Genomic DNA, 25,801 nt, shown 5'->3' with positions numbered 1-25,801 from the left:
TGTCATACCCATGTCATTATACAAATTTGTGTCCTCCTAAACCACATAAACATGCACACACACACACACACACACACACACACTCTCAGTCTTCCAGCTTGGAGATCCCACTGGTCACAGATGTTGAGGGGACATGATGCAATGCAAAGAAACAGATCTCCATCTCAGCTCAGATCAGTACTAACCCTGAGCAATAACTCATGTCAATTAAACACATTATAATACTAAATTATTTGAAACACTATACAAATAATTTTGTATTGAATACAAATATTTGATATAAAAATGCATGCTTAATTGTTTGACACTAAACAAACGTTTAAAGAAAAAAATCTTGTATGATACGCTAAATGTTTGATATACAGATGAGAAACCTTTACCTCAGTTACTTATGACCTTTTCCACAAGCGCATGATCCGCAATTATTAATGCACTTTTTATTCTTCCACTAAACCCATACTTTGTACTGTTTTACTGTCACACTTAAATCCCTGTTGAAGCATGCAATTTGGCCAATAATAGCCAACTCTGGAACCCTGTTTTACAGCACATTACACTTGCTACACTGATACAGCATTTTTTCCATGGGTCCTTTATCACCACCTGTGAATATGGGAACAATTGGGAGGTCATGACTGATAAAGGACAATATGCAAATTGACCAGGATGCCATGCCAGGATTACACAATAGAACCCCCACATGCCAACCACCCTTCTTTTAGCAACAATAACTGTATTCTCCAGGAGATTGCCCATCCAGGTAATGATCATCAGGCTAAACCCTGCTTCAGGGGAACAACATGGGATAGCTGCAGAGTGATAGCTTTTTAAATTTACATTTAATAAATCATGGTAATTTAACGTAAACCACTCAGATTTGGTCATTGACTGACCTCAAGGAGTAATTCACTATACAGTAGATAATGACAGAGCGACCTCTTCTGTTAGTGCAAGAAACTACCAAGCTTACGACAGAGATGCGTAAATAAGGCCAGTGAAACAATAGCGTCCTCTAACGTCCGTTATTTGAATAAGTCCTCTAATTTTTATAAATTACCCAAAACAAAAGTGCACGTTGAGCACAGACACAGAATAAACATACCGCTTTAACATCAATATCTATAAATTTTGTGCTTTGAAAGGCATATCTACATTAGACCATATTTCTCACATGCTGTCGATTTTCTTCAACAAATATAATTGTCTGTGTTGCCAATATTTGCAATCAAATGAGGGAACAGGCAGATATTTTGTGGCCACGAGGCACGAGCTCCATCATTTACTTGTGACAGCGAGGAGGAGCCCAGGCTGTTTATTCGTTCACGTCACTCTTTCTCTCATTCCCTTCTTCCTTCCTTCCTTCCTTCCTGCCGAACACAGAGAACCAGACCTGCAACAATTCAAACTAGACAGCGACATTCAAATCTTCCAAAGTGTTTTCTACGTATACAACCGATTTTTGGAGCGTGGTAAGTTCGACTACGGTCCGTTCATTATTGCCATAGAAACAGAAAACGAAACTGATCGTATAGCCCCCGAAAAACCCCGGCTGTCCCACTGTCTATCCCAGCGAAACTCACCGATTTCTGTCTAACTGGCCTCAAAAATAATGTGCACTCTGAACTGGATGCTGATATTTACATTTCCGCTTTTCATCTGACATCTACATTACGATTTGCGCTCGTATTTCCGAGAGAGCGATTGAGTATCTGGGTCATTTTATAGAGCCAATATGTCGCCTTTTCTTTTTTACTTCCACATTCTCTCATGGCACAAACAGATGGCGTCGGGAGGGGATGGAGGGAGTGAAAAAGAGCCGCAAAAACGAATAGAGCAGGCCACACTCGCCGTCAGTTAGCCTAGCTCACTGTATGACAGCAAAACTTAAGACAGGCCCATCCTCATTCAAGTTTCCCTCTCTTTAAGTTTCTTTGTTCAACTCTTTACATTTCGATGGAATGTAGCTGTTGATGCTGAAGAATGTTGTTGTAGTTGTAACTGGCTAGTGAATTGGCATTTGTTATAGTGTAGGGTACTCGTTGCCATATTTAAGATGAAAGATTGAGAGTGAGAGGTTATGGTTTTCTTTATAATCACTGCGAATGTTTGTCGAAATCATTGTCACACATCTTCAGATCCGCTGTTCTGCGCGCTGAAAGAGTATCGGCATCACATATTGAACTTTTACCATCTGGGTGACAGTTTAGGCATCAAGTGTTTACACTCTCCTTGCATGATGGCTAAATCTGACTTTGAAGAGACGTTGTATAAACATTTGTTGATTTAATATGAATATGAAGTGGATAGTTTTGTTTAGTGATGGACAGATATGGTGGTTTTGAAATTAAAGGCCAATAACCAAACCTAGGCTACTTAAAGCCCACTCATACAAATAATGGTAACTGTAATGAGATAACAATAATAATTATATTACTGCACGCAGCATGACGTTGTTAATTTAAAATATAACTATATTAGTGTCCACACCTCTGTGAGAGGATTGCGATTGGCTGTTAATGTTTTTTTTTTTCTCCTTGGTCAAATGGAAAAGTCCTTCTGAAAGTAATTCCAACTTTGACCTTAAGGCTGATGATACACAGGGCAACTTTTTTTTTGAGCAATGTTGCTTTGGCACTTTTCCACTGAGAATGGGTAACACATTTCTATCTGGATATTTTAGATAGAAAATCGTGGGCCCTGGGTCCCACCTGGTTGCCAACTGAAGGCAACGTTTCCCAAAGTTACCCAGCAACATTGCTCAAAAAGTTGCCTAGTGTATCATCAGCCTAAAGGGCTGTTGTTCGCACAGTGTACGATAATTGTATCTATTACAGTTAAGATAATAATGATGCAGGGATGATATTTTTGGGATCACATTAGAACGAAGCTTGCGTGCTTGGCAGAATGTTATTGTCCAGTGGAAAATTAAGTTACCTTTTATCGTTATAGTTAGTATGATGAGAACGGGTGTCAAACAGCGTTGCATGTTGATGATAAGTACACATTTGTATGTTTTAATGAAATTTGAGTAAATATTGTGAATATGTTGATTTTATTAATGCTATTTGGTGTACTCTCATTTGTCACAATTTAAATGTTTAATGTAAATAGTAATAATTATGTATATATCGGCCACCAGCTGCTCTTCTATCTAGTCAATGCAAAACCCACCACTAGTTGTGTTTTTCACAATGTAGCTATGAACAAGGCTGCGTTTCCCAAAAGCGTGTATAAGCAAGTTACATTGGTTTCAATGGGCCTGCGATGTACTTAAGCTTACGATGGTTGGGAAGAGCAGCCCAGGTTTGTCACATGACATAAAAGCTTGTATTACACAAGGTTTTTAAAGACAAAGTTGACGAGAGATGTGGGTTATCAATTATATTTTATAAAGCATTTAGCTACTATTTTTTAATGCTGTAAAAGCAAGCAACACCTATCATATTCAATAAACTGACATAATCAGTTTATTTTCACTCAGGTATCTGTAGAAATGAATGATATTGGCGATCCTTATTACCATTATAACCTTCACAAATATAACATTCATTCTTTATAAAAGCAGCTCTACTTGAGACGCATGGGACAGAGGGTAGTTAAATTCTTGCATACGTTTCTGCTTGCTTGATGTAATGCTCTGTTGCAGAGTTCAGCTCAAACCTTAATAAAAACTCACCTGCCTGTAGCTTCCTAGTAAACGTTCAGACCTAGATTAGCTTGTTCAGGTGTATTTGATTGGGGTTGAAGCAGAACTCTGCAGGGCTGCGGCTCTCCAGGACCGACGTTCGTCACCCCTGCTCTATTGTCATTGCTGTTGTTGAGATTTTGACTATCACAGTGCGTGTTTTTCTTATAAAGATAATGGGCATGATTTGTTGATAATAAATGAGTGCATATGTACTTTATGTAATATCGCACAGTGTTGAGGCTTAAAAGATGTCATTGCTATATCTGTGAAAAGTATAGATGCAGTTTAGACTGTGCTGTAATCACTGAGACTTAAAAGACCTTGCCACATGCAATAACTTTTGTGATATGACTTTCTTGCTTTGTTGTAATGTAAACCTTATCATGGGATGTGTCTGTAGCGCAGCATTTGGCTTGACTGACCTAGATGGTATTGGAAACATAGTCCAATGAATCATGCCACAATATTATTTATCTGGGTATGACTCCAGCTACCTGCTGTACTTTTGCACTCTGTGTACTGTGTACTCTGAAAACTCTATAAATGCAGTAAGCTCTCTCTGTGGCATATCAAAAACAGCTTCTGTTTGTATGTGGCCAGTATCTATATTAGTTGTACGTTTGAGACAACAAAGACAATTGCAGAGTAAAAATAGCACATGAATGATTTGAACTTTGTGATACTGAAGTGTTGATACATGCATGTGTTATGTAAAAGTAAAGAAGAGTTTAGTAGATAGATGAGAAGTTAAACTGTATGGTTGTTTGGCTTCAAAAAGGTAAAGATTCAAAATTGTAACTTATTTCTATTTAAAATAGAAACATTTAGTTTGTTCTTAGTGTATCAGCCTGTACCTCTTTGGTGTTTAAAAGTGTCATATGATAAATGTCATGCAAGTAATGGAAATGTTTTTGAAGTCGTAATGAAATGCTACTGTATGTTGCTAGAAAGTATCACAGACTACTACTCGAAATTTTGTGGTGTGTGAGAATATACAAGTTCAAATCTGCCTGGCACTTATATAGTCAGATTCAGAGAAGTCTGCAAGTCTGTCTTTTGCTGAATATTATTAAACGTCTTTGCATATTTCATAATAATATTATTAGTTTTTATTCATAACTTTGCATCAGATTCCTTTGTATTTTATTTTTGTATTACCAGAACATCTTTCTGAGATGTGCAGATCTTTCTTAGGGGAGACCCTTTCCATCTTTCTCTTTCTCCCGTTTTCCCTCTTCCTTCCCTTCCCCCAATGGGTTGAATTCTCTTTTTTTCTTTCTTTTTCACTTGTTCCTTTTAATACACCCACAACACACATTCAAACTGACTGAACTTTTCATATTTTGTTTGCTGAGTTTTTTTCCTCCATCTTTGCCTACTGCTATTATAATTCTCTCTTTTTCGGTCTTTTCCCATTTCTCTCTTTCTGTATCTTTCTCTCTCTCTTTCCCCTCCCTCTCCTGTTCTCTTTATCTCCTCCCCTCTCCCTCTATTGCTCTCTCACCTTTTGCTCTCTCACAATACTTCCCTCCCTCCCTCCCTCCCTCCCTCCCTCCCTCTCTCTCCTCTCTGGTAAAGGCTTCTCTTCTCCTCCCTTATCCCTCCATTTTCTCTTCTTTCAGAATCCTTCTCTTTCTCAGCCATTTTATATGGAGGTGTATCTACTAATCTTAAATCCATTAAAAATCAGTACTCACTCAATAATTGCAAATTGTGCAGTAAGGTGTAATTATAGGCCACAGTTATAAATTAATTTTAATCACTTATCAACAATGGGACCCATTCATGAAACACAAGCAGAATTAATTTGTGTGTGGATGAGTGGTTCATAAAAGCGTTCTTACATAAATTGTGACTTTGTAAGAATAGCTTTACAAACAATTAATACTGAATTGTTCTGCTTGTTTCCATGAATGTGGGTGCATTATCCATATTCATAATTATGTATATACAGCTATTTAGAATTATTCAAACTAATTAATGCAAACTGATTGGCTGTGACTATATAGCATAGCCTCTCATAACTTTTTGCTTATTTGTTTAAATATACATCTTGTAATTAATGTTTTTTGTCCATACCAAGTTTAAGTTGTGATGTAACGAAAGTTAGCAACAGATAGTTTCTTTGTGATGCACATCCAATTTCATGACTTTTACATATTTTCACTGTTTTGTTTTTTTGTTTTGTTTGTGTGTGAGAATCATTTAGACTGAATTTGTGCACACTCACATGGAAAGTAAGGCATATGAATGTGAAGACTTATGAAGAACAGTAAAGCATCATACCAGCTTGACACAGTTTGAATGGATACACATATAAGACCATAAATGCACATAATTTTAACTTCGGCTGAGCATTAAAACAAGAGAGACGTGCTGAACACCCGTTTCTCAGGCCAAAAGGTCCCCGTCTTGCACAGACGCTCTCAGATGCATGTATGCTCGCTCATCCTCTGTTCTGTCAACCTGCCTAGATTGTGGTGGTGAAGCATTGATTTTAAGCTATACATATTGGACCTGTCACTTCCTTTTATTCATCTGCTTATGCATTTCCGTTATGTACTCCTTTAATCAGGACTGTTTCATGGAATTGTGTATTCCTCTTTTGCAGCTTCCTTCTGTTTTTACACTCTGTCAGGTATGTCTTTTCTTTGTGTGCTTGCTGTGATGTTCATGTATCCGTATATGTTTATGGCTGAGCTCATAATTTTTTCACAGCATGAATGTTTGTGTTTTCAAACATGTTTCACAAGTGTATGCAAGCAAGAGAGAATGTCTGAGTGAGACAGTTGGTGAGAGTATCAGGAAGGGACAGAGAGAGAGAAAGAAAAAAAGAATGAAGAAGAGGGGGAGGGAGCGAGGGAAAAGAGCACTGTATATGTGTGCACACTTGCTTGCGCCAGAGAGAGAGAGAGAGAGAGAAAGAGAGAGAGCGAGGGGAGTGGGGGATGGGAAAGCAGAGAGTGCAAGAAACACAGAGGAGAGAGTGTCTGTTCTGGTACAGACAACATGTATGAAGGGGAGGGCAGCGGGTGAATTCGAACCTGTGACTCTGCCTCAGGATGAGATCTCTCAAACACCTGAAGCCACAGACCAAGAAAAATGTGGTGAGTTCCCTTCACAACTGCTCTAATTCCCTCTGAGAGTGCAGATTGTTTGTTTATGAGTGAGTGTGTTCACCAAACTGGATAGCCCAGTTGAGTGGCCGAATCAAATGGTTTGGAATATTTTTTAATATTTTTGATTGCTTCTTGTTTACATTTGCAGTGATTATTTTATTATTATTTGCTCAGTTTTAAAATTCATCAGCTGCTTTCTGTCTTCTTTGTCTTTCTAACACTCTAATCCTTCATATTCCCTTTCATTTTTTCAATCTATATTTCTTTCTCATTCTCTCTCTCTATTTTTTGCTTTCACTCACTCATCCAGCCACTCTCTGCCCCTCCCTCTTCTTCTCTTTCTGTTAACTCACTCATTCTCCCTGCTGTCTATTCCTTCTCTTTTCCTCAGTCTGTATCTCCGTGTCTTTTTAAAGATCTTAGAAATACAGTTGTTCCTGAAAACGCCTACACTGTAAAAAAAAATCTAATTAACAAAATGTTGGAAGGGCAAAAATATTTAAGTTGAGCTAATTTTATTGCTTGGCCTTAGTTGAAAGGACATATTATATTAAGTCAACACAAATATATTTGAAAAACATTGAATGAATGGTTATTTTCAAATCCAGTCAACAATTAGCTATGCTAATATTGACTAAACTAATAAAAACACATGCACGTGCACTATAAAACTTCAGTAAAGGTTGAGCCAACTAAAAAATAACAATTCAGACAACACTTTGAAGTCAGAAATTGATGTGGAACTAGTTACTGAATAATAATTATAATATACTATAATTATTTTAATAATTATAGTTGAACCCACTTGAAATGTTTTACAGTGTACTAGCACAATTATCATTACATAATTACTTTTGTCACATTATTTGCATGACACTCAAGCAGAGTTAGAATTTTCTTAAGGTGTGGAATGAAAAAGAGTCACCTGCCTGAGGGAATGTGGTTTTGTGTTGAATGAGTGAGATGGAGAGGTAGCAAGTATAAAACCGAACAGCGCTGACTAGGTTACCTTGTTTTAAACTGATAGTTCACCCAAATATGAAAATTCTGTCATCATTTACTGACCCTCATGTCATTTAGACCTGACTTCCTTTTTTGTGGAAAATAAAAAAAATATATATATTTTTTTGATCCATATATTGGAAGTCAGTGGTAACCACAACTGTTGGGTTACTAACTTTCCTCAACGTAGTCTAGGTTTGGAATGATATGAGAGTGAGTAAATAAATACAGAATTTAAAATTTCGGAGTGTCTATTTACACTAAGTGCAAATAGCCCGTCTTGTTGGCAAAGGCTATTTGCAATAACTCTGCCCACCAAAAAGTGATGGGGTTAGTCAAAAATAAAAAGACACTCATTCAACATCTGTTTCAGTGGCGTAGATGGTAAGGCACATGGTTTTTGATACGATCGACCCGAGTTCAAGTCCGCCTTTTGCAAACTTTTTTTCTCCCTTTTTAAATCTCATATCGCATTGGAAAGGCATTTATTTTCAATAAAAATGTTGAAAATAAAGTATCGGGTAGGGTTAGGGTAGGTGTAGGGAGGGCTTTATTGTCTCAATAAGGTGGCATCCATTTAATAATTTGAATTAAAACTATAATTTACACTCAATACGTTATTATTGCGTACTGTTTTATATTGTACTACAATACTGAGGTGCAAATATTTGCCACTATTTGCAATAAGTAGTATAAATAGCAGAAAATCTTGCTATTTTAACATAGTGTAAATATAATCTATAGCTATTTGCACTTAGTGTAAATAGTATATCGTTAAAAAATACTGCTATTTACACTTAGTGCAAATAGCCGCTGCCTTAAAATTTTGGGTGAACTATCCCTTTAAGCCCCTGGAAGTGTATTTTTTGCACCACTGGTGGCACCAGATAGCATTGCAGTCATTAGTTTGTACAAGGTGACATCAGTTTAGCCAGTTGTGGGAGACTGGGATGGGGCTACCTTTATAAACTATGCCAGATGAGGGAAGTGGTTGAAACTTGTTTAAAAACATTCAGTTCAGTTTGGTGCCACTAATGCGGTTTGGTTCAATGTAGCTCAAATAGTCACAATATCTTTACTTTTTACTGACTTTCAGATAATTACAGAAGTACTAAGATTGAAGTTTACAGTTTTTATGTCAAGTGAATCGCCTATTAAAAGCAGATTCTTTTGGGCTGGTAGATTTTGATTCCACTGTGCTGTATTTATATTGGACAAAGATTATATTAGGTAAAGAGTTAGGTCACACAGGACTTTTCCAAGTTTGCCAAATGCTAATTTTCAGATGCTGGTCTGACAGGCTCTCGCTTTTAAACAAATAGAACGGCTGTGCATCTAGCTGTAGTCTTTAACTATTATATAGGTGCAAATATGAGCATTCCAAAAAAAAATGTTGTAATGTTTATTAAAATGATTAACAATCATAACATTAAATTCAATAAAAAAAATGTACCATATCAGTAATGTTTCTACACTGTTTTTCCCCAGTGACGTCTAGTCCACACTATACATGTTTGCAAATTATCTTGGGAAGTTTCGCACAAATAGACAAACTGAACTTGTAGGCCTACTAAACTAATCTGCATGTGTTTGTGCTTTACAGGAGGAGAAGACACAGCGGCTGGTCAGATGTTACTCTGAGGCCATGCACCAGCAGATGGACGCAGGGACACAGACAGACCCTGTGGTGGTCCTGTCACTGGCCCAAGCTGCTGTGTTGGGACTCATCTCCCAGAACGAGGTCTTTGGCGCCACCATCGCCCCCAACGGCTTTTACACCGGAGACCCCAAAGAATCCCCCGCTCCGCCAGGTGATAGAATGGACTACGAGTACACCGACCAGCTTATAGGCGCCAACGGTGACTATCTTGGGGAGAATTTGGGCGAGGATGGGCACATGCATTCCAGCTGTGCTGAAAGAAGGTGGCAGGGGCAACCCGAGAACAGCAAACCCCTTATAGGGCACCAAGACATGGCATCACACGTTAAAGGAGAGGCAGTGACTCCAGGTTTGCCCTCCTGCACTCACATGATGAACAACATGGTGCCCAGAGAAGGCATGCAAATGGTCAACCCCTCCAGCTACAGGGTCCTGCCCAAAGCCCAACCCAACAACTGCTGCTCCACCTGTGTCCGAGACCCCAAGAGTACCCATCCCGCACCCGATCCACATTTACACCCTCATACCCATGGTCACAGCCATGCACCTCACGAGGTACCTTCACGCAACAGGGGCCACACACATGAAAAAGGAGTAGATGAGGTAACCGAGGACAGGGACAATGGGAGAAATGGCATGGTGAAAGCAGGAACCGGCGGTGAGGAAATTAGCAGCTATTTTCAGCCGAGCGAGGTCACCTATGAAGGTGGGGAGATGGAAGGTGTCGGAGACTTCGATGAGAACAGCGAGGGGATGTTCTGGACAGAGCCAGTAGAAGGAGAGGCACCCCGTGGCCGCCGTATCGACCGACTGGATATCAACATCCAGATCAACGAGTCCTACTGCGTGGATGTTGGCGAGGGCCTGAAGCGCTGGAAGTGCCGCATGTGCGAGAAGTCGTACACTTCCAAGTACAATCTGGTCACGCACATCCTGGGCCACAATGGCATCAAGCCACACGCATGTCCACACTGCGGCAAACTCTTCAAGCAGCCCAGCCACCTACAGACGCACCTGCTGACGCATCAGGGCACACGGCCACACAAGTGCACCGTGTGCAAGAAGGGCTTCACCCAGACCAGCCACCTGAAGCGGCATATGCTACAGCACACCGACGATAAGCCCTACAGTTGCCGTTTTTGTCGCCGTGGCTTCGCATACCCCAGTGAACTCCGTGCTCACGAGGTAAAGCACGAACGAGGTCGCTGCCACATTTGCTCGCAGTGCAGCATGGAGTTTCCCACCTATGCCCACCTGAAGCGTCATCAGGTGAGCCACCAAGGACCATCCACCTTCCAGTGTAGCCAATGCAACAAGTCGTTCGCCTACCGCAGCCAGCTGCAGAATCACCTGCTGAAGCACCAAACGCAGCGCTCTTTCTCCTGCAGTCAGTGTGGCCTGCAGTTTCTTCAGCTTCATCAGCTACGCCAACACTCCCTCACACACAAGACAAACAAGCCTCAGGCCCGTGCTACCAAGGTACAGAAAGTTATAGTGTGCTTTTGAACAACTGTGTATGTTTGCTGTTTGCTATGGTGAGGTCACATCCAACATGAATAATGAGTCATACAGTTAAATTCATATATTTTATTTCAGTACATTATCAGCAATTGATTTATTTATTGGTATTAGATGATCCTGCATATTTTTATCTGTTTGCAGACTAGATTATCATCAAACAGTGTTTTTGCTAGGTTTTCTGGGGACCCGTACAGTTTTATGCATTGGGTTTGAGTTTACTTAATTTCAAACTCAACCAACGATTCTAATTTATTACTTTAAACTCTTTGAACTCTGTTGTCTAACATTTTTCATCTAACCAGCAGATTCCAGAAGTCCTCCTCCTTTTATTATTATTATTTTAAGAGGAATATTTATCTTAAATACTGTACAATATAATGTTGTATATTCAGTTCAAAACTCCCAGCCATTTTCCTGTAAACAACGTCCATTGTAGCAGATGATCTATGTAGCCTGCATTAGTATTAAACACTACAGTATAGTATTTCAGCCAATAACATACAATTTCATAGACATGCTAATGGTTTACACTAATTATCTACTGCAGATTAAAAATTCAATATAATTTCAAATGTACTATTTCTTCATTTGTTGTTTGTACTTGTTTTTTACCAGGGAACAAAGGGGTTTAAGTGTGATGTATGTGCCCGAGAGTTTACATTGTCTGCAAACCTGAAAAGGCACATGTTAATCCACGCTAGTGTCCGGCCATTCCAGTGTCATGTGTGCTTCAAATCTTTTGTCCAGAAACAGACCCTTAAAACTCACATGATCGTACACCTGCCGGTGAAACCTTTCAAGTGCAAGGTAAAACTTCAAACACTTATCATTATCACATATCTCTATCTCATAAGAACCTGGGACAATTTCTCCTTATAGGAAAATTATATGGCATATAAAACAGACCAAATAAACCACTTATAACATGTTTCTGCAGTTGTTTTTGAAATACAACCCCTATGACACATTGGGCGTTTATGATAATTTTTTCATGTTACATATATGTTACATTGGCCGTTTATTTCTCAATTGAAAAAAATACATTTTCTTCTGTTTATTTGCTTTTCCACAACATGTATCAAAATGATTACTTTTCTGGGAAGATAAAAACAAAAACCTTTTTCAGAAGTAACAGTTTTTGTATTTTATTTGCTTTGCCTTTCAAAACATATTTCAAAACCACATAACTGTGACCATTAAGTTTTACCACAACTTTTTTGTAACCTATCAAAATTCTACCTTTTCAGGTATATGGTTTACCCAGAAATTATTTTTCGAAACTCGAAAATGTGCGAACTGAAGAAAAAAAAAAGCACATAGATTTGTTAAAATGTGCTTTGAAATGAGCAGCAGAAAATATATAACACTAAAATAATTGAATCGGCTAAATTAATTGAGCAGCTCATTACCATTTTTCTTAAAGGGATAGTTCACCCAAAAATGAACATTTGATGTTTATCTGCTTACCGCAAGGGCATCCACGATATAGGTGACTTTGTTTCTTCAGTAGAACACAAAGATTTTTAACTCAAATGTTGCAGTCTGTCAGTCATATATAGTCAGTCAATGGGACCCACGGCTTTGAGAGTCAAAAAAACATACACAGACAAAACCAAATTAAACCCTGCGGCTTGTGACGATATCCGTGCAGCAGATCAGAGGTAAAATAAAGATATCAGTACTGTTCAGTTTCTTGCACAGACTGATCATTTCGTGTCTTTAAACCTCAATGTATCGTCAGGAGCCGCAGGGTTTAATTTGGTTTTGTCTGTATGGTTTTTTTTTTTCTCTCAAAGCCGTGGGTCCCATTGACTGCCATTATATGACTGACAGACTGCAACGGTTTGAGTTAAAAATCTTCATTTGTGTTCTACTGAAGAAACAAAGTCACCTACATCTTGGATGCCCTTGGGGTAAGCAGATAAACATCAAATTTTCATTTTTGGGTGAACTATCCCTTTAATGTGACAAATACGTCACATCAAATTTCCTCCTACTTTTATAAGGTTAATAGCCCGATGTGACACATGTCACCACAATATCTTTGTAACTTGTTTTATATCAGTTTGTTCTAGAAATGTATTAAAATCAGGTTAAGAGTAATCTAGGATATGTTATTAAAATATTAGAATTGTTGCATGGGTTGAAACCTTTAGTAACAAAAACAAGCGTTTTAAAAACTGCTGACACTGCAACGTGCTAACCAGACAGGACATTTTGGAAATGTTGACTGAACCTGGGTGTTCATTATATGTCACTTAGGGACTTCCTGAGTTGAAAGTGAAGGACAATGCTTTGCTTTAAAAAGACGTTTCCAGATAATCACCAGTGTTTGTGACACCCCAGTCACCATGCCACTTTCACCATCAGGGTGGTAAATCTCTTTTGATTTGTTTTCAACAGGTGTGCGGAAAGTCATTTAACCGAATGTACAACCTTCTGGGCCATATGCACCTCCATGCAGGCAGTAAACCCTTCAAGTGTGCATACTGCTCGAGTAAATTTAACCTGAAGGGAAATCTTAGCAGGCACATGAAGGTCAAACATGGAATGGATGTCTCTCCAGATGGGCAAGGTGAGAAGAACCTAACAGTATCTAATTGACATCCTCTAATATGGCAGTAAAACCTTTTAATTGTCTATCTTTTATGATTTTTTTTTTTTTTGGATACAGATGTCCCACCAGACATGGAGTCCTATGAGGATGAGAACTTCAGTTTTACAGCACCAGAGAATATGGAAAATGATGCGCCAAACCTAACTAAGCTCTCTGAGGTGGCCATCCAGGAGCTTGACTATTATAACTTTGGGAAGGATGTGGGAAACTACAGTACAGCATAAAAAACTATGAATTTAAGTCAAGCTGAATAAATATTAAGTAACAAAGGGCCTGTGCTGGCACTTATCAACCATGAGTTGATTGAGCTGTTCCTCCATGAGAACCACTGCTCACCTTTTCGCAGTTGTTAACGAGCAGGTAGTTGGAGGCCATCTTGACCTCCTGGGGTAGGGCACTCCAGATCTGTCTCTAATGAAACAGACCGATAGTTTTGCAAAGAGTCCTTTGACTACTTCCAGCTCAAACAAACATTGATGCTATATTTTTAGTATGTTGTGGATCACATGGTTACGTTAATACCCAATACATTAGCATCATAAAATGCAGGTGCATACACATGCAGTCTTGTGTTAAGTAATACACGCCATTCCTCCAAATATAATTTTGGTTGGGAATATGGGAATAGCAGGTGCATGCAGCCTTGTGGCCTTCATCGGTTTGGTACCTCAGAGCAGTCTTTTAACTAATTTTCTTTTATACTGCCTTCACTTACAGTATCTCTTAGAAACACACAAAGAGACTCAGTGTAAAACAAAACAAAAAACATGTAAAGCCCATGTAAATGGTTGGGTTTCTGCATGAGATAGGCTTGTGTGGGTAAAAAAATAAAAATAAATGAATAAAGAGTGAGTGTGTGCCTGGGCTCGGTGTACCAAAGCTACTGCTCTTCGTCTGGTACAGGACCATATGCTGCCCTTTCCTGAGCACCACTACTGTTGCCAGAACTAAGCTTCATCTAAAGTTTGGTTTAACAACTTTGAGTGGAGAATTACTATTCCATTGTATTGATTTGCTATTTATCTTGCACTTTGAAAAGCCAATTAATTACTTATAATGAGCCTATTTCATCACTGACTGTTTGAGTTCAGGTATAACTAAAAGAGATAAAGCCTGCGTCACATTCATAGTAAGTTGTTTCTCAAGGCAACTCTGTAGATTCTTAAATAAACTTGTTTTTTGATGATACTTTTTGTAAGTATTTGTATTGAAATCAATAACTGAATGGACAATGTTCTCAAATGACTTTTAGATTAGACTGTAAACTTGGTTTCTTAAGTGAATTTGAGGATGAGCGTGTTATAAAACCAGATACAAATCACAATCTAGGTCCAGTTACTGTATTGTCAAATGGCATTATTTGAAAGAAAAAAGTGACTAAGATAAGAGTTATTCAAGTTTATTTTTTCTTTAATATTATATATTTAATGTTACAGGAACAAAAACAAACAGAACAGCATATTTTATATAAAACAACCGTACAAGTAAATGCTGTTGTGTGTACAAAAGAGGGAAGTAGAAAACCAACACATCAAATAAACAGATAAAGAATTTGATATTTTCTAGTTGATGAAACTGTCAGTAAATATGTGCAGCCTCCCACTTGAATTGCCTCCAAGCAGAGTGTTCCTGCTTGGGTGGAATGCCGTGATGGAGCACACTGTGGTCAGGTGGTCCATGTTTCGAAAAGTGTGAAGGCAGCGACCGCTCTCGTGATATACCTGAATTCGGCGAGGCCTGTCCACACTGCCAATCACAAAACAGTCCTGCTGCTTGGGGTCCCACATTGCACTTAGCTTGGACAACCACCGACCCGTCTGCATGTTGTGCCTACATAGAAAATATTTAGCATGCTTTTACAATGGAAGTTATTGGACAAAAATGGCTTAAAAACATTTGGAAAAGGCCAGATGTGTATGTTTGCATAAATTCAACATGGCATCTGTTTTCTTCTGCCTTGTGAGGCATCGTTTTACATATGTTTTTTGAGACTTTTTGCAGCTATTTTCACATTAAGTAATTCTTTTGATTTATAAACGGGTCTGTATCATGATGTTTATAAAGATATACCACTGTTCAAACGTTTGGAGTAGGGAAAATTTCTTCTTCTCTTATGCTCACCAAGTCAAAAATTCAGTTAAAACAGTAATTAACAATTAACTTAATGTTTTATAATATAATATTTTAAAACTGAAGTTATTCTTGTGAGGGCAAAGCTGACATTTCAGCAGCCATTACTTGAAGTCTCCAGCATCCCACGATCCTTCAAAAATGAATCTAATATGCTGATTTGCTAACTTATTATCAATGCTGAAAACAATTGTGCTGTGTAATATTTTTGTGGAACGGGATACGTTTTTGCAAGATTCTTTGATCAATGGAAACTTAAGTTAATAAGAATTTTTTACACATATGAACACCCATACTTACGTAATTGATTTTAGTACAGGAGATCTGCCATCCATTAGGGAAGAGTCAAACACCCTGAAACAAAACCACAAAAAGGCTAATAAAAACATTTGTAATTATAATGCATTTCCAATTCTTTAGGCTCCAGAATCCCCACAACCCTACAGAGAATAAGCGGTTTGGAAAATGGATTGCATTTCCAATTCTTGTAAGACAATGGAAGACAACTTTATAACTTCTTAGTAGCTAAAAAGAAAAAACCAAAAACAAACTATTCTGGCTTAAAATATGGTCATAGCCATGATGCTCTGGCACCCTCTACTGGTACATTAGCAAGAAAATGGAGGGACAGTCTAGTCAATACAAGCACTTCTACCAGTGACACTTGAGATCTGTGAGCACCTGATCGTGTTGTCCATACAAGTGGTCAGAACTCTGTTGCCTGTGAGTGGGGAGAAAAAGGCACTGGAGACACTGCGGCTGTGACCGTTGAATTCACCAACTGCTAGATTGTTTCTTCTTTTCAGACTGCGCAAGTCATATATGTTTACAAATCTAAAAAGAGAAAGAAAATAAACAATATGCTTCAGTCTGAAGGGTATGTAATCATTCACTCAGCAACTTGTGGAACATCATATTGATAATTATTTGGTGAAAATTAACTTTTTCAACCAGCATCATTCTAGTTAAGAAGTGTTATATAATACTTGCTCTCTGTCACTACAAAGTAGTGTTGTTGCACAGGATGGACATGAACACAGCACAGAGGATTTGCAGCCATGGTGTACAGAGATTCATATGTTTTCCTGCAATCACATGGTTTCTTTATTATTTATGATGTAAATATATATATATATATATATATATATATATATATATATATATATACATATATATATATACACATATGAAGAGTTAATTTTTTCATTGTGCATTCCAATTAATCTCAATCAAACTGCAGTTGGGTTATTTTGATTAGGTAAAAAATAACTAACAATAAAACACGCACAATAAAACAATAAAAACATGATAATGTAAAAAAATCTGATTTTTGAAAATTAAAAAAAAAAAAAAAAAAAAAAAGTGTTATCTGTTTTTGCAAATAAACTCTTCATATATAAATATATTAGATACAGATATTTAAATATATAGATATTTTGGTCTTACTCAGTTCTACGGTCAACGACGGCAACATCCCCATTCCATTCACCAAGTAGTAAAGTGGAGCAGTCAGTTGACAAAAAGTCAAAACTTTTCAGGCCAGAGGATGAGCGATACACCTGAGTACAAAAGAGAGGTGTTATTTGTAAAATCTGTTGAAGGTTGTACATCTGTAAATTGGCACCAAGAAATTGGATTAGAAACCTGAATGGTATGGGGATTTACTATTAATGCAACAAATGTATTTTTTAAATGATTCTAATATTTACAAAACTACTGATTCTACTGCAGATATTTCCAAACATTGAGATATTTTTCTATTTTTTTATTCTCTCTTTTTCATTCTTGTTGCCAATATGTAATTTTTGTCATTTATACACAACCATTTTTTTTTATTTTATGTTTTTGAAAGTAATCTTTCTTGCTCACCAAGTGCTCAGGAAACATTTCTTATTATAAAATATAAATGTTGCCGTTTAATATTTTTGTGGAAATAGTAATAAGTTTTTTCAGGATTCTATGATGAAAAGAAATTGTACAAAAAAAAAACAGCATCAATTTGTAATTAAATCTTTAGTAAAATGCATTTACTGTAATTTTTTACTTTTTTGTCAATTTAAAGCATTCTTGCTAAATTAAAGTATCAGTTTACAAAAAAAAATATTTTAACAGTAGTGTATATTCACAGGCAGTGATTCAGTTGACCAATTGATCTTTAAATGTCCTTAAACTGACATTTAAATTGAATTCACACTAATCGGACTACATGTGCAACATGACGTGCAACATGTATTTAATCCTTCAAATACTCAGTTGCACACCGTGTCATGTATATGTGGATGTAACACCATGTAAAAAGCTGCTAAATTTCAATTATGACATTAGGAAATGAGTACATAATATGTCTTCTCACACAATAAACATGTATGGCCAATGTTTCACCTCATCAAACACTGCTTTCTCCAGGTCCATGCTGCGTGCGGAGCCATCATAGCTCACTGTGATGAGGTTGCAAGGGTGAGATGAGAAGGCCATGCTGGTAATTGCACGAGAATGGGGTTCAAAGTAGATTACATCATCGCCCCAACTAGCATCCTGAGGTAAACACAGTTAACATTGTACATTATTACAAGCAAAGCGGAGTAAATGTGGAATAGTCATTAGTCACTTTATCACAATGCCACTTTTCAACTTTCACAAACATCTCTCTTTTTTATCACACCAGACCACAGTTATCTCACCGGCTTCCAGAGCCCCAGGTGGCCCGACTTGTCTCCGGCAGCCATAAGCAAGTTGGAAGAGGTGGGGTGAAAAGCTGCTGAACAGATACGATCTTTCACAACTTTCACCACACAACTGTCATTGATAGACAATTTCTGCAACATGTGTTGGTACCTGACAACACATTATATGACATTCTCATTATGCAAGTGAGGAAAATGGCTACTAATTAATATAAGATGAAACCTTATCTGAAACTGATACAAGAGACATCAAAATGACAAGTATAGGTAAACACTCTCTTTAGGACACGTTACTCACGATTTCAAATCTGATGTTCCTGTTTCTTGTTTCAATGGGACCTATAGAAGACATCATACAGATTTGGGTGATGCACTGTTTTTTCGGAATGTGACCAAATTCTGATAAATACAGGATGCTACATGTTTTCGTGAACATTGTAAGATGTAAACATTGACCTCATTCCAGAGTTTTACCAAATCTTCTGGCAGCCTGACATGTTCATCCAGGTTGATTGGATCGAGTGGTATTGGTCCTGGGGCTTTTTTTGGTTTTTCTTCCTTAAGTAAGACACATTAGTTTAATTTCAGATTAAATCGTTTCATAGTATTTAAATCAAAATTGTGTTCAAGTTCAACATTAAACACTATAGATGCATGTCAGTGACTTACAGGCTCTCTGGCTGCATAAGAGGTTGTGTCTAGTGTAAGGGTTGTCGGAGGACCCTTATTCTGTAACCGCAGTGACTTGCGAACAGGGAGCATCTCTGTTTCTGTCTTTTCCCTACAATAATTGACTTTAGTTAGTGAGATGGTGGGGTGTTTGACCTTTGACCATTAAGAGCACTTAAAAATATATGTATTTATGCTATTATATTTAAATACATATTCCTTATTTATTTATTGCATACATTTTCATTGTGCCATTTTCAATATTTCCTATTTAAAGATACCTTTTCAGGCCTTTCTGAGTAGGTTTCGGCTTGGGCCTCAGAGCTTCAGAAATCTGTGAGCAAGTACCAATTATGGTCATAAAGTCAAGCAAGTTTCATGTGGAAAAACAGCTAGAAGCCAAAAACAAATGTAATAATAATAATAATAAAAAAAAAAAATACTATCCTGCATCCTTTTACCTGAGGTAAATTCAGGGAATTGAGGAAGGCCTGGTTCTGTCTGATATTCTCCAGTCGCTCCAGCTCATATTCAGACAAACCCTCACGGTAACCCTGTTTAAGATGACAACAAAACAAAACAAAAAAATGCCATTCAGGTGGAAAGTTATCATTTTGAGGTGATGATGCAGTGTTTGTACTTACTGGAAGAGATTCCTCATCATCCTTTACTTCTGCCTCTTCAATATCTTCTTCTTCCTCACTGTCATTTTTCTAAAGGTAATATGTAATAGTTAATATACACGCTTATAGATGGAGTTATAACTAAAATGCTCCATAAGAGACGTCGTTTCACCTCAGACGTAAATGTCAGACATTTCGGGGATAAAATTAGGTTCTTTTCTTGAGTTAGTTTCTCTCTGATTCGACGCACGGGCCCGTCCATTCCTGGACCCTGAGGCGGTGTCCTCTCCTAAAAATGATAAGTTTCAGGCTCATAAAAAGGATTTTACACGTTAATGACCAGCAGTGTTTCTGAGCGCCGTGTCCGACAGGGGAGTGTCTTTCAATATTTAATACTGTAACAATAAAACATACAAACACTACATTACTGACCGAATCTGTTTATCCTCGACGGTTAAAGTGATTCATTTTATTTTCTTTCAAAAATAAAAATTCTTCGCTGTCGTTCTGTGCCCAAATATTAAACACAAAGAGCAGGTTTAATATCATCATCTGGTCGTCAGGAGAGACAGCACGCAGTTGAAGCTGGTGATAATTCACTTTAGTCGTAATTATGTCGATTATAGCGGACCTAGTTAAACAAGCGTAAAGTGTAAAGCCATACGTGTGAATCAAAAGTAACTTCAAACGCATGCAAACTACAGCGACAAATAAACTGTCTATAATATATGTTTGTGCAGATCATGTCAAGATACTTAACTAGTTATGAGCACGTGTTGTATTTCTATAAAGTGTGGAAGTGAGAAACGTTCATTAAGGGAGCTCACCTGTAAAAGTTGCATCGTCTTTAAACTTAAATCAATTTTATTTTCATCCATGTCTATGCAGGTTATTCAACACACTTCCTTTGAAAACAAACTCCCGCGTTACTTTGTAACTGTCCCCGCCCCTTTTGTTATGACACTAAAAAAGTGGAAGTTGATTTGCTAATCTCTGAAGACCTTGTTTGATATTCATTAGTTGGGAGGTGTTTTAATGTGCACTTATGACGTTTCATGTTTGGGTAATAATGTAACCCTTTCCTTTCCTTTGTTAAGGTTAATAACCAGTGCACGTGACATACACTAAACGAACAGTCGTTTAAGCTTTAAATGTAATTAATTTGTAATTGAAAGCTATTTTTAGACGAGTCATTATGTTATGTTATGTATTATTTTATTCTTGCTTTACATTCTTTGAAATAGATCACTTCTAACGTTTTATTAACCCTTAAATGTATCACGGTGATAGACATTTAAGAAGCTTGTAAAATGGCTTAATTTCTGAGAAAAAGGGGTCTTGCAAAGAAGACAACTCAGACACTGAATATTTGAATGAAAAAAAGACCCCCCCCCCCCCCCCTCATAAATACTGTAAATGCTATAAATTAATAATTTAATCAATGTTAATTTTATAAATTGTAAATACATTCATACATACACATACATGCATACATAAAATTAAAGTGTTCCTAAAAGTCAACTTCTCACCAAACCCAAACATTTTCCTGTTGCATTCAGAAGTCGAAACAGCAAATTATCACACTGCTTCAGTCAGCAAGAACCAAAAGGGAAGTGTCTCCCTCGAGTGGCTGAGAAGTTCAAGAGTATTTACATAACGCAGGGATAACATGCGCTAATGCATATTAAGGTCTTCCCTGTGTATCATAATTGCATGTAAAGGGATATATAAGACAGAAAATAATCTTATATCACAAAAACCCAATTTTGTGTTAAACTTAAAAATGTTATCAGAAGTCCATGTGTGGCTTTTATTTTTAATGATATATTTATTATCCATGTTTGTGTTCTAATTTCTTTCATAAGTAAACTAGTGAACAACATCTTATGATCTTATGAGTAGCTTTAATGTAGCGTAACCGTTTAACTGTGTCTATTTTAATATTAGTTGTCCCAACATTGATAGCAAAACTGTCAACAGCAGAAGTAGCGATGGCCAGAAATGTGTTGCTTTTAGCTTATCTTTGCTTGAAAATGTCAAGTTCATAATCATATTTCTAAATTTAAATACTATTAAAACTTGAATTAAGACCCAGAAAATAAAAAAAAAGTAACACATTCAGCTTGAAATAAATGAAATATATATTTTTTTTCATCTTCTTTTCTGCTCTTTGCAAGTCAAGAATTTTGTAGCTTACATACATAATGCACTTATACATCATACACTCGCAGAAAAAAAGTTACAAAAGCTGTCACTGGGGTGGTATCTTTTCAAAAGGTACTCATTTGTACCTAAAGGGTTCATATTAGCACTGTCACGAATCCTGGCCATGCTCTTCCGTTAACTCGCCACCAGATGTCACTCACTCATCATATGGACTCTCACACCACACACACACACACACACACACACACACACACACAGGACTCCATTTCCCATAATGCCCCATACCATGATTGATTACCCACACAGGTGTTTCTCATTACTTCTGTCTATTTAAGCTGTTCTCCCTATCACCTCATTGCGAAGTCTTGATTTGCACCGGCTGTCATTTCCAAGCGTTTTCCCTGTTTCCAGTCTCCTGTCTAGTTCCTGTTTGGCTACCCTGACCTTGGAGTGTTTATCTCGTTTATGATCGTTTTCTGCCTGCCCCGACCACTGCCTGGATATCGTTTCTGCCTCTGCCTTACCCTCAGTATTGACTCTGTTGTTGTTTGCACCTGTTTAATAAAACCTGCAAATGGATCCGTACGCCTCTGTCTGGTTCACAACAAGTACCTTAGAGGTACACATTACCTAAAAGGTAAAAGTGTATCTTTCGAAAATGTAAACCTACCATCCCAGTGACTTGGGCACCTTTTTCTCTGAAAGTGTATAAAACAAACTGCTGTATGCAGAATATAATTGCTTGAAAATAAAGAAATATTTTACACTGTACACTTTAATATTTGTGACTGTGATGGAAATATATGCTATAGCTGATCTTAATTAAGAGCAATTTGTGGATTTAAAGTTTTGTATATCAACTGGTTGGTTTAGTATTTTAAACACTGTCCTTCTACTCATTAAGTTTTGTGTAGGTGGTGTGATCAAAATGAAAAGGTGGTTTATTTTGAGAAAATAAATTACATTTATTTAATTTGATTTACTCATTCAATTTTTGAATTTAACTTATTGCAGTAATGCATAAATAATATGTACATTCCATAACATTTCATAATATAAATAATAAATACAACAGTCAGTAAAATTTAAAAACATTTTATGAATAAGACAAAGGTAGATATTAAAAATATATATTTATAAATAATAATAAATAAATTTAATTAAACAAAAAATGCTTCTTAAATGGTACTGAAATCCATAATTAGGTTGTCCTTCAGAGTAAAACAGAATTTAGATGGCAGGGTAATCATTTTTATTAATACATAATGATAAGATTTCCCTTGCTTTAATGCCCTAAATGTATATCTATTCACAAAAATGAAATATAAAGTAAAAACAAAAATTGAGAACTTATTTAAACATTTTTTAATAAAGTGATGAACAGGAGATGACTGATAGCAATGCTGGGAATGTGTTTTCTGTAATCCTGCTCTGCCGAAGATGTTTTAGCATATATCCTATTATCCACATGAGTGATCCTGGTGTCTGATTTCGACGGAACTCCAGGATCAGATAAAGGACAACTGAAGCTTGTTTGCTTTGCATGCAACTTTCACACCATCCAGAGGAACTCAACTAGATAATTGGCCACAAAGCCCACAGAGTAACTGGCTCCCTTTCCCTGACACAGGCATAAGACTTCACTAACCATCACTCGCAAAACAACCAGTCAGGCGGAACGACTGCTCATCTCTCGCCAGTCGTTGAGTCCATGTGCCCTGTTTTATGTACTATTAAATTTGCCAATAAAATCATTCTATTTGATTTATTCTAATGTTTTAAATTAATATATTCATTCAGATCTCCAAAAATTCCTCTTTATATATAACTGCATATAAACCTGCTATAAACCCATTTATGTCTTTAAATATCCAAAAAGGTGCAATTTAAACTGTGTTTCTGCAAATTTCAGAAACAACTTTGACTTTAATGGACATTTATTAACTATGAACTTTTAAGATTAAGTTAATTTTATAGTTACAACTAAACTAGTGCACCATGTATGCAAGGCATTTGTCGAGTCATTGAGAGATGAGTGTGATTGAATTTTTTGGACAGCTGTCTGGCCACCTCCCTGGTGTGTGTTAAAATCTGTGTGTGTGCATCTTGGCGTGTCTATGTTTTGAACCAGATATAAGCGTTATATATTTCTTATGCCTTTGACATCCATTACACATGATTGCAAGTGATAAGTTCTTAGTCACACTTAGGGATGATTAAGCTTTTTACTTGTTTTAACTCGTCTTAGGTAAAGGCTGTACATTGAGTTTGTATTACTTGGAATACTACAAACCTGCATTCTCACACCACCTTAGGGCACATGTGTACAATGACACACACACACACACCCTAATACATCCCGCTGTGAGACTGTGCATGGGGAAATTAAATGTGATGTTGATTGCTCAGAGCCAACAGTGCATGTTACTGCTTGCGCCTGTTGAAGAAATAGTTCATCAAAAAATTATATTTTTGTCATCATTTCAAATTTTGAAAAATGTTTCCGTGTTTTTTTCCCCCATACAATGAAAGTCACTGGGGTCTGATATTGCTTTGACCCCAGTGACTTAAATAATGTGGACAAAAACGGTTCAAAAATATTATTCTAAATAGTTTATTTGGTGCTCAGCAGAAGAAAGACAGTCATGTAGGGTTGGAATGACATAAGAGTGAGTAAAAATGAGAGAATTTAAATATTTGGGTGAACTATCCCTTTAAAGACCAATATATCAAAGAACTGCATGGAGGAAGAGAGTTTGCATGCGAGATTCTGTACAGTAAAACAGAGTAAAAGCTTTACTCTTTTAAAATTGACCTTTTCTTGTTTTTTTTTCAACAAAATCTGTCATTATACACATTTCCTATGTATGAGCATTAACTGACAAGTGAGGCTGAGTGATTTTGACAGGTGAAAGCCCACAGAAACTACACCAGGAAGTGTTCTGTCTCGTCTGAAGAGGGTGTGTCGCAGCCAGGGAAGCAGAAGAAGAAGAGATGGACAGACAGGTATGTGAAGACTGGAATGTTCATTTTAGTCACACCTGGGATGAACACACCTACCAAACATGGCCTTTCCCTCTTCATTGGCTGATTTGATCATGACTGACAGCGCAAACAACAAATAAACACCCTCTTTTGGCCGCTAAAGGGGTTTGACCTATGATCCCCAATTGTGAACCAATAGCAAGTCAAGGTTGACTTGCAGATAGGTGGGGTGGAGAGGAAATAAAACTCATCTGTGGGGTGTGTCCACAGTGGCATATGTACAGACTGTGAGGCTGTGCTCCACCACGCAGACCTCCTGCCTCAAAACTATGGTTTGTGGAAGACAGACTTAGACTCATCCTGGTCGAAAGCTACTGGAAAAGTCCCAGATGTCCTCCTTGACCTGGTAATCTCAGCTGCAGCTACCTATCATGTTATGAAGATGCATTTGATGTTCCTTTGGCTAAAAGAATAAAGCTGGACAGAGCAGGTGGGAACTTCTGCCGGAGTTTTGTATGGAAGCAGTTGGAATTCTCAGTAGGACCGTTGAGCGTTTGTTGAAATGGTCGCTCACATCTCCTTATCACTTTTCCAGCCCAGCTAAAGATGGTGAATCTGTTGGACGGAGAACTGATAAGGGCATGTGGCTGACACATGCAGCTTTGTGTCCGCTGGGCACTCAGGTCAGGGTGCGTTGCTGATGTGTGGTGATACATTTGTGAATGTCAATGACTTAATAACTGATAGTTCTTAATATGTTTAAATCAATATTATTTTTAAACGTTTACTAAATGATATATGATATACTTTTTTATTCCAGATACTGCTGAGGCTATATAATTTAATGTCATATGTGGCCCTGGACCACAAAACCAGTCTTAAGTCGCTGATATATTTGTAGCAATTGTCAAAAATACACTGTATGTGTCAAAATTAT

At 37.3% G+C, this 25,801-nt stretch overlaps 2 protein-coding genes across 3 annotated transcripts; one reads left to right on the top strand and one right to left on the bottom strand.

The window, feature by feature from the left end:
- The first annotated feature begins 1,087 nt into the window (after positions 1 to 1,087).
- Positions 1,088 to 15,685, top strand: LOC306842653 (uncharacterized protein). Of its 2 annotated transcripts, none has more exons than XM_079373618.1 (5): positions 1,088 to 1,469; positions 9,413 to 10,948; positions 11,606 to 11,797; positions 13,394 to 13,565; positions 13,665 to 15,685. In XM_079373618.1, exons 2-5 carry the CDS (start codon positions 9,455 to 9,457, stop codon positions 13,829 to 13,831), a joined length of 2,025 nt encoding a protein of 674 aa, XP_079229744.1. In that variant the 5' UTR covers positions 1,088 to 1,469; positions 9,413 to 9,454; the 3' UTR covers positions 13,832 to 15,685. The 2 variants fall into 2 exon arrangements, with proteins under 2 accessions (XP_079229744.1, XP_079229743.1); XM_079373617.1 differs by lacking the exon at positions 1,088 to 1,469 and adding an exon at positions 5,286 to 6,795.
- On the bottom strand, positions 14,992 to 20,190 carry LOC306842770 (WD repeat-containing protein 76-like). The gene is made up of 15 exons (XM_079373831.1): positions 20,146 to 20,190; positions 19,886 to 20,002; positions 19,735 to 19,803; positions 19,552 to 19,644; positions 19,372 to 19,424; positions 19,091 to 19,202; positions 18,878 to 18,979; positions 18,720 to 18,760; positions 18,419 to 18,572; positions 18,120 to 18,272; positions 17,184 to 17,296; positions 16,724 to 16,822; positions 16,419 to 16,571; positions 16,038 to 16,091; positions 14,992 to 15,437 (listed from the first exon to the last, which is right to left on the bottom strand). Exons 2-15 carry the CDS (start codon positions 19,973 to 19,975, stop codon positions 15,170 to 15,172), a joined length of 1,554 nt encoding a protein of 517 aa, XP_079229957.1. The 5' UTR covers positions 19,976 to 20,002; positions 20,146 to 20,190; the 3' UTR covers positions 14,992 to 15,169.
- Positions 20,191 to 25,801: the final 5,611 nt, after the last annotated feature.

The sequence above is a fragment of the Barbus barbus genome (assembly GCF_936440315.1).
Source record: "Barbus barbus genome assembly, chromosome: 1".
Taxonomy (NCBI): Eukaryota; Metazoa; Chordata; class Actinopteri; order Cypriniformes; family Cyprinidae; genus Barbus; species Barbus barbus.
Note: the sequence above shows the minus strand (reverse complement) of the source record. Positions and strands in the feature narration are given on the sequence as shown.

What these genes read in the sequence shown, in the direction of transcription:
- LOC306842770 (XM_079373831.1), bottom strand. Translation starts at nt 19,975, where the DNA reads ATGGACGGGCCCGTGCGTCGAATCAGAGAGAAACTAACTCAAGAAAAG. An exon ending in ATTCCCTGAATTTACCTCAG is followed by an intron (nt 19,425 to 19,551) that starts GTAAAAGGATGC and finishes ACTTGCTCACAG; the next exon opens with ATTTCTGAAGCTCTGAGGCC. An exon ending in TGTATGGACAACACGATCAG is followed by an intron (nt 16,092 to 16,418) that starts GTGCTCACAGAT and finishes GTTTTGTTTCAG; the next exon opens with GGTGTTTGACTCTTCCCTAA.
- LOC306842653 (XM_079373617.1), top strand. Translation starts at nt 6,751, where the DNA reads ATGAGATCTCTCAAACACCTGAAGCCACAGACCAAGAAAAATGTG. An exon ending in CACAGACCAAGAAAAATGTG is followed by an intron (nt 6,796 to 9,412) that starts GTGAGTTCCCTT and finishes TGTGCTTTACAG; the next exon opens with GAGGAGAAGACACAGCGGCT. An exon ending in CTCAGGCCCGTGCTACCAAG is followed by an intron (nt 10,949 to 11,605) that starts GTACAGAAAGTT and finishes GTTTTTTACCAG; the next exon opens with GGAACAAAGGGGTTTAAGTG.